Source organism: Branchiostoma belcheri, unplaced genomic scaffold (genome assembly GCF_001625305.1).
Source record: "Branchiostoma belcheri isolate BF01 breed outbred unplaced genomic scaffold, Haploidv18h27 scaffold9, whole genome shotgun sequence".
Classification (NCBI taxonomy): Eukaryota; Metazoa; Chordata; class Leptocardii; order Amphioxiformes; family Branchiostomatidae; genus Branchiostoma; species Branchiostoma belcheri.
The window spans coordinates 829946-838523 of NW_017804575.1; the positions used below are offsets into that span (position 1 = coordinate 829946).

At 42.7% G+C, this 8578-nt stretch overlaps 1 protein-coding gene across 1 annotated transcript in view; it reads right to left on the bottom strand.

Moving 5' to 3' along the window:
• Nucleotides 1–295: 295 nt before the first annotated feature.
• LOC109487580 overlaps nucleotides 296–8578 on the bottom strand; it is a 9751-nt gene continuing 1468 nt past the window's right edge. The window contains exons 3-14 of the mRNA XM_019791588.1: nucleotides 6761–6925; nucleotides 6427–6507; nucleotides 6217–6326; nucleotides 5381–5472; nucleotides 4785–4817; nucleotides 3873–3965; nucleotides 3288–3404; nucleotides 3017–3070; nucleotides 2573–2860; nucleotides 2316–2374; nucleotides 1640–1746; nucleotides 296–518 (exon numbers count right to left, since the gene is read on the bottom strand). Coding sequence (XP_019647147.1) covers nucleotides 296–518; nucleotides 1640–1746; nucleotides 2316–2374; nucleotides 2573–2860; nucleotides 3017–3070; nucleotides 3288–3404; nucleotides 3873–3965; nucleotides 4785–4817; nucleotides 5381–5472; nucleotides 6217–6326; nucleotides 6427–6507; nucleotides 6761–6925 — 1422 coding nt within the window. The remainder of the gene's footprint in view (nucleotides 519–1639; nucleotides 1747–2315; nucleotides 2375–2572; nucleotides 2861–3016; nucleotides 3071–3287; nucleotides 3405–3872; nucleotides 3966–4784; nucleotides 4818–5380; nucleotides 5473–6216; nucleotides 6327–6426; nucleotides 6508–6760; nucleotides 6926–8578) is intronic.

Below are 8578 nucleotides of genomic sequence, written 5' to 3' on the forward strand. Positions count from 1 at the left end.
ACGATTGTTGAGCAATAAAGTTCATTCATTCATTGTATTTAACAAGTTTCTATAAACTCTTTTGCAACAACAGAAAACAAATTCAAAGTAATCTCATATAAGGAGGTTTGTGATAATATGTTCAAAACATCGGAAAAGTAGGAAGCAATTCCTTGTGTGTGTGTGTGTGTGTGTGTGTGTGTCTGTCTATCTGTTGCACGTTTTGAATTGGAAGAACTTATACTTTTTTATGTTCACTAAATAATGCCATGTATTATCAATGAGGTAGACTCTCGTTGTCTCAATCATATTAGAGTTACTCACCAAGAACTACGTCATCGGAATGGCGAATTCTGATTGGTGGGCCGGATGATACCGCGAGAAAAGCCAAGTCTCGCCTGGTACGAGAGTTGCCGCACATCTCGTTGTTCTCGCGAGGTTTGGCAAGAAGCATGACCTTGAGTAGAGGAGGGGTGACTTCTGGGTAGCCAGCCCCCACGTGGATGTCGTCTTCGGTGACGAATTCTAGCTGAGCAGGCCTGGACGTCAAAGCATGAAGAAATTCAAATTAAAGAAAAAAACTTTTAAAAAATTAACCGTGCCATTTTCCCTTGGGACAACGCGCCTACGGGGTAGTGTGAACTAATGAACCGTGATATCATCATTCACTACATACATGCAGACATTGAAACCCAAAATATCAACTATAATTGTTGCCAATAATTTCACAAAACTGTGGTTAAGAGCCAGTATGCTATAAAGCGACACTAGAATCAACGTGACTCTCTCTAATGCAAGTTTTGTTATCAACGCCAAGACCACAAATGAAAACGTTACCAGTTTTATATGAGTATTATAACTCGGATCGTGGGGTTTTAAGATCATACTTTTAGGGATCATTTCTATAGTATGTTGCTCGTGCATTCTCACGGAAACGTGAACGCACGCAGAAGCCACGATGACGAGCGGTAGCGTTCCCTTCTGAGCGCGAGGCGGGCTGGGAGTGGAGCCCCTGGGGCTCCGGGCTCCCGGCCATTGATGACCGTTCCTCCCCCTCTTACGGAGGGGCTGGAGGAAGGGAACGCAGTCCGAGTGGTTTCTACCCTCTTTTTTCTGAGATCTAAAGTAGAACTTGACTACTCTAGCCTCGGCCAGGCTTTTGAAGACGGCTGGAAAGAGCTGCGGCAAAATGACGGAGGGGCCGGAGGAAGGGAACGCATTCTGAGTAGTTCCGTTTTTTATAACCAAAAAGAAATGATCCCCCTTCACTGGAAGACGGACCTATCAGGTAATAAATAGGCCAAATGTAGACAGATCCTGAAGCTCCGCCCACCTCCGTCAAAACATAGAAACGCAAATATTTGACGGACATGCAGCTACTCTCTCATTGGTCGAACCACCAGTTGCCTTTCTCTCATTGGTTGAACTTTTAATTGTGATGGACTTTCGGGATCGGTCTTATGCAAGTTGGTCCGTGCTACGAGAATATAGCGACAAACTCCTCTGGCATGTCATCGGCCAATTTCTACGCTTCCCAGCCGCTTCCCAAAGCCTGGTAGATGCTTGTGATAGATTCCAATACACACTGATAGCAAGGAAGTATCCATCTATTCCATACAAAGTATTAGTGTAGTGAACTGTAAGATTTGAAATAACTCACGATGTCTTCTCCTGACTGTATGGGCAGCACAGGCTGAATCTGACTGTACAGTACTTGTTGATAACCCGGGACACAGCCTTCTTTAGAAGTCTCTTTGCCTTGTACCACTGAAAATATTATCTTGAAAGTTAATTTGTGTTGACAGATGTCACTATGCAGCAAGTTTAAACTGTAATTTCCAAAACAAGAAAAATATGGACTCACCCAAATTTTCGACTGTACAACTCCAGTCTAGATCTTTGTCAAGGAATGAGCAATCCATCGCTTCCGTGACGTCACGCAGATAACACACGTGACTCCGTGAGCAGTGGATCATAGGTTGCAGAGAGTCTGTGACGCCCCCCGTCTCTGTTGAGGGATGGTTTTCACGGAAGCGGTGGATTGTTCATTCATTGACAAAGACTGGAGTTGTACAGTCGAAAATTTGGGTGAGTCCATATTTTTCTTGTGTCGGAAATTACAGTTTAAACTTGCTGCATAACACTGAAAATATCATTATGACAACCGTGTGTACGTGTTACAAACATTGTATATTCAATGTAGTAACTATAGTGTCTTCTGAATCATTCGAAATGTAATCTAAAATCCATGCAAACAGAATTAGAAAAGTTAGCTTTCGAGTGATAACAAGGAAAAGTTCTACAGCATGAATTAATTGCTGGTATGGAAGATGTACCTGAGACGCCGCCATGCGGATGTTGATGATAACGCCGAATCTAACCTCCACTCTGCTTTCTGGAATGTATGAGGAAGGACATATGTTGTTAAACACCAAACTGTGGGGAGGAGAACCTAGAAGAGAGTTATGTTTGGTCAAACGTAGCATGCGCTTGTGGATATGGATGGTCAGCTAGGATAGTGGCGGCTGGTGTAATACCGGACTGGCCGCTAGGAGCGCAGATTTAGTCAGGCTAGTCAGGATAGGTGTCTTACTTTGGCACATTGCTCCGTAGTAGTTCTCCGTACACTGACATCTGCAGGTTTTCTTCATGAGGATTCCTCCATTTTCACATGACATCCCGTCGCAAGGTGGTGGTCGCGCCGTGGCTGCCTCGGTGGATGGCCTCAGCCTGCTGCTCACCGTACTTTCGCCAGGCGTCGCTTCTGCCTTGCCAACAGCACTCGTTGATGTAATGGTTGCTGTAGCTGGCCGTGGTCTAGAGTCTGTCTTTCCGTCAAGTGAAGCTTTTGGCATGGCAGCCGTACAGAACTCTGGTAGGTCTGTCAAGCAAAGCAATAACCCAAAATATATCACAACATTATGCAGTATAATAAAGAAAGTTTTATTGCAAGTTCTTGCCTGTAAGCAACATGTTATAGTCGTCCTAAACATTCAGCAACGGTAAACATTGACGTGAGAAAATAAAGATGACTTACCTTCGACTTGGGTACAAATTCTGCAGTTGACGTCTTGCTCAACATTAGCAAACTCTGTTCAAGTGAAGAATGATATTGATACATATTAATGATTCAAAATAAGAAGACAGATTATTTCTTGTTCGCTAAGATCTACCAACTGTAAATAGCCTTTATCTTGGCATGTATAGTCACTCAAGTAGGTGATTTTTGACAGCTCGGTCCTTAGATGTTATATTTCAATTGGAGCTTTAAATGGTGGTCTTTGCCCTGAAGACAGTTCGTTACTCACTGCATTTCCCGCACATCTCCCTGCAGCCCTCCGTGACGGCCGCTAGGTGGCGACACACAGCCGGTCCGTACCAGCCTGGGTTACAGTAGCACAACGGGTGCGTGTTCTGGCACGGCACTGGAAAACAGTGAAGGAAACTTTGTCACACATTTTCAGCTTTAGAAAAAGAATAAAAGCATGATTACAGAGCACCGTATTACGTGAAGGGGTAACCTTTTATTGCCTCATTCATGTATTACTCTAAACTAGTACCAACCCAAAAAGTAAACGGCTGTATGAAAGTTTGTTTTTATTGGTGAGAATTTTCTTTTTGGCCAGCCCAACGGATGTAAAACGTCAAACTAATGAAAGGTTGTCTGTAATTGATGAAATTAGGACGTAATTGTTGGCAGCCGCGCGCTAGGTCGGATGTGGACAGTCCCGTGTTTTGAGTAATGCGGGACATTGAGGTCATAAAGCCACCTCGTTCGCTACGCTCACTTGGTGACTTTGTTCGGTGGTTATAGCAACTGACAAGGCTTTATCACACCATATTCACCTCGGGGCGGGTCATTAACCCTTAATTAACATTAAATTGATACCTACGTTCACAGTTGGTGCCGTCCCAACCGTCTGGGCATGCGCAGGAGCAGTCGGTTTCGTTGAGAATCCCGCCATTCTGACACTGGAGTACGCAACCTGGTGATGACGTCAGCAAAAAAGGTATAACCCCAGGGGGGGAGATGATACTATCCCATCATCCTTTGCAATACACATCCCACAACACGTGTCCCAGATGGCTGACTGTCAGCACCAGGCATATAGTCTTGTCATGTTCCCTTTAAAAGTGCAGCAATGGCAACAATTTGACCAGTAATTTTTGGTTCTTTGAATTATCAAAGGACTCAAGTAGTGTATGAGGCTATCTTATGACTTTTGTAACTTATGTACAATTTCTTACATTGTGTCATAAACATTTATGCAAACATTTGCTTCAAAAATGGTGCTCAAACTTCACCAAACTAAAGTGCTTTTCTACAAACTCTGTTGATTGGTGATATTATACATCTTGTGCATCAGAAAACCCCAAATGCACCAAAAAGCACCCGTGGGAAACGGAAGAAAATTACATTTGTTGATGATTATTACATAAATCATATCAAATATAATATTTTCTTCTGTTTCCCATGGGTGCTTTTTGGTGCATTTGGGGTTTTCTGATGCACAAGATGTATAATATCACCAATCAATATAACCCCGTCTGGTTTTGAAGAATTCAGAAAGGAAGGGATACGGATACTCACCAGTCACTCCTATTCAATGACTTTTTTTATAACATGGTTAGCATTAGTACTATTTATAATGTCTTGGGGTGGTGGGACTTTGGCGCACTGTTATATCAACTCTGTGTATTTATATGTTAATTGTATTTTGTTGTGTGGCGCTGTTAAAATAAGTTATGACCTTGAGTCCTTGTTATTTTGTTACTGTGTATTAACGAATAAAAAATATACTCACCACAGTCGATGTCTCCTTCTGTGCAGATGTTAACTAAAGAACAAAAATGGAATAGTTAGATATTATATAGTTGTAACTGTTTAGAACTACTGTGAGGTTCATATCTATATTTTTTGTCTTGTTTGTATTTATTTTGGTTTTACCCACCTTGTAATGATGCATGTATTTTGTCAATGTGTTTTACACTCGTTGTATGTTTTTGAGTATATAAGCAACCTGTGTTTTTTGCCTAATACTAGTACTCGATAGATATAACGTGAACTAGAAAATGTAACATTTGCAAAGCAAATGCATAATGTTTACCTTCAGACATGGTCTGCTCTGTTAATTCTTACTCAAACACATTCACATATATGTACTACAGTATATGGTGACAGGAGTAAAGCAGACCATGAAATTGCAACATTATGTAACCCAACACCAGTCCCCATGGTGACAGACATCACCATGGTGTCATGTCAATTCATGTCATTGGCCAGGTCAGAGGTTAGTGTTTGGAACAGAAGAGGAGGAAACTGAGTAAAAACAATATGTTTTCCTTCGGTAAACATAATAAATAAAAATATATATTCTTCTCGGTAAATGAAATAACTCACCACAGAGGCCGTCCTTACACCAGCCCTTCTCTGACGCGCATGTCTGACAAGGTTGTCCTGTGACGTATGGTTTTATCCCTGGATAGTTCCCCCTTTACAGGGCAGACAGTACAAATACATTTGCCCATACAGCGTGCAAAATACCTGGTTGCCCAGTTGCCCCCGGCAACCAAATTTTACTTGGGGCAACCTATTTTTGAACCTAGGTAGCCCAGTGTGCTACCTGAATTTTAAGAATGCCCCCCTTCCCAAATCATGCCCACTCGGCTTGCACCACTGTATCCGGCAGATGCTTTTTAATTTTAGGTATTAATGGCTATTACTAGTATCAGTTACTTAATTTGAGGAACTAGTAGTAACCTATAGGTGGAACAACCTAAAATTCTGATGGGCAACCTAATTTTTGCAGTAGGTTGCCCACTTGGCAACCTTGTTCAAAAAAGTATTTTGTACACTGCCATAGAAGCCTATGGTCAAATACACTAAAACAAGTCCCAATGAAAGTACTTTCTCACATTTCAATCTCAAAACTTCTGCACGCACCAGAGAGCCACAAGGGTCTGTTTCCCAAATATAGAAAGAAAACGGGGTTGACCAGCTCAAACTCTTACAGCACCTGACAACAGTGAACAAACCCTACTTTTTAGGGTTAGATGTTCGAGGGTTAGGTGTAACAAGTCGTTGGGTGTAATGTAGCCAGCTGCCGCTGCGCCGCGTGCCTGCGACGCTGGTGTGTTACTCCGAAGGGCGGTTAAGCCGACTCTACCAATACAGATACCAATACAGATACAGGTACAGAAAAGGAAGAAGGGTTTCTATACAAAATGCATGCTTACCCTGGTCCATAGTTACAGGTGAGTAGGTAGGCGTTAGTGATACTACTGCCTCTCACATTAGAACAGAACGCCAAACCACATCCAATCGCGTAAGACTTCCCCCACATCAGCTGTAAACACGTAAACACAAACAATAAACAAAGTGACGGCGGCAGCATAACGGTTATAAATTTGAAGAAGGAAAGGCGTGATATGATTGGCTGCTCGCACCTGTGTGTAGTGGCCGCAAACCTTGTCATGCGCACAAGAGGCGTTGTCGTAATCGTAGTTTGATATTTCGTTAAACCAAGCCTAGAAAACACAAGAAATGCACAATCATTTTAACACTCATCATAACGAATTTAAACATTCATATGCTAATACACACTGGATAGTGGTTTAGCAATATACAATATATCAATATATTTCTTTAAATCAAAGAGCCACTTCTTTAGGCCAGTGCATTTTACCTGCCCTTAAACAAAAAATAAAATCATTTAAAAACGTTCATGACGATTCAAATTTTCGAACAGACTAGTGGTGATTAAAAAATCACCTGCAATACCTGTATGGCACCACGAATGGACGATCCCTGAGTCCACGTCGTCCCCAGCCACAGGTTCTGCCCCACCCAGCTGAATGGTGGACGGTCCCTGTGAGGTTGCCCGTGCTCCCAGGTACACTTCTCGGACCACTGCTGGGCCATCCCGGCTAGTTCCTCGTGCCAGGACTACATTGGGAGCAGACAATCATGTCATGAAACATTGCAATGTTTGAAGTGGGTTCTTTGTTTGTTTGTTTGTTTGTTTGTTTGTTTATTTAACCAGGAATTACATGTCGCCTATTGGCGGTTTTCAAAGGTTCCTGGGGGGATAACCCCAACAAAACTACATGACATTAAAATTGTAACAAAAGATTAAAGATGAACTAACAAAGGTCAACTAAAAATAGATAAACTTATCGTGAACAAGACGAAATCGTAACTAACACATCAACAATCAAATGAAATAAGGTAACATAGAAGTAATTATAATCGTTCAGATATCAAATCATATAATGGTAGATAGTCAAACGTGCGTGGGCTGTTTGTTGCTCTCCCAAACACGGGACCTCCATTTAACGTCCTATCCGAGGGACGCTAAAAAAGAACAAAAGGTTCTACCCTGAATTTGCAGTACACCCCCGACCTAACATAAAGGCAGCGAAGCAGAACGAAATCACTGGCTATCCATGCCTTGTAGAGTATGTACATGTATTGTAAGATTATAAACAACTTAATTACATGTTAGAAGTAGGGTGGACAGACAATGATCTTTATCTTCCATATCATTACACTCTTCTGCCAGGTGTTCTCGCTAATCTAACATCTTTTATCAGATTGTTCTACAGCAGTATAACATGCTACAGTGACAGTCGATACACCTTACTCTCCAAGCAGAGGTGAGAGGGAGAGAACGTAGGATATTCCGACATGGCTAGCTAAGGGAGGGAAATGTGCCTCCCTTAGCTAGCCATGTCGGAATATCCTACGTTCTCTCCCTCTCACCTCTGCTTGGAGAGTAGATACACCTTACTTAGTAGCCTCTACTAGAGTTCGGGAAGTGGCCGCGAAATGTTCTCTCAACGGACAAACTCCCTTGGCATGCTTATCTCTCTATTTTGCCGATTTCTACTCTTTCCAGCCGCCTCCCCAAGCCTGGTAGAGACTAGGAAAAAGTAGACATTGGTAGCCTCCTGTGCAGTCCTCCGGGCGGGTGTATATACGGGTGGGAGCTTTGATACTGCGTTTTGTAGAATTCGTAACGCGTTCTTTTGCATGCCGGCCATCCTACAACCAGCCTAGTCTCTACCCGACCAGACTAACTACGCTGGCTATATTTGCCGGCGGAGTTTGGGCGCCTTGTAGGTTTGACTGTCCGCGCGAATCGACAATTCCACTTTTAAATGATACAGCATGTAGCTGTTTTGTCTGAAATTCATATGCATCCCGCGAAATTAAGATAGACTCAAAACAGATTCGGAAAAAAAACCTTTGAAACAATGGTGAAACACAGCACTTTTGCTGGCCCCTTGGAAGCTATTCATGTGGCCGATACCATGTAGGTGAAAATTGACCTTCAATCCATAAAACACACAACTATACTGCACCCAGGAGCCTCTCTGGTCAGGAAACAACCACTGCCGTAAACTTGCCCGTTTCCTCTGGTATTTAAAGGGAAGACTGGCTCATAATTAGCGACGATGTGCCAAATAGTTGTTACTCAGTCATTTTCGTTACCGCACCTAGCCTCCTGTGCAGGCCCCGCGGCGGTGGGGAAGAGTTTTTAACGCATTATTTTAATATAGCCGGCCATCCTACATAGCCGACGAGAGAAGGTTGCTT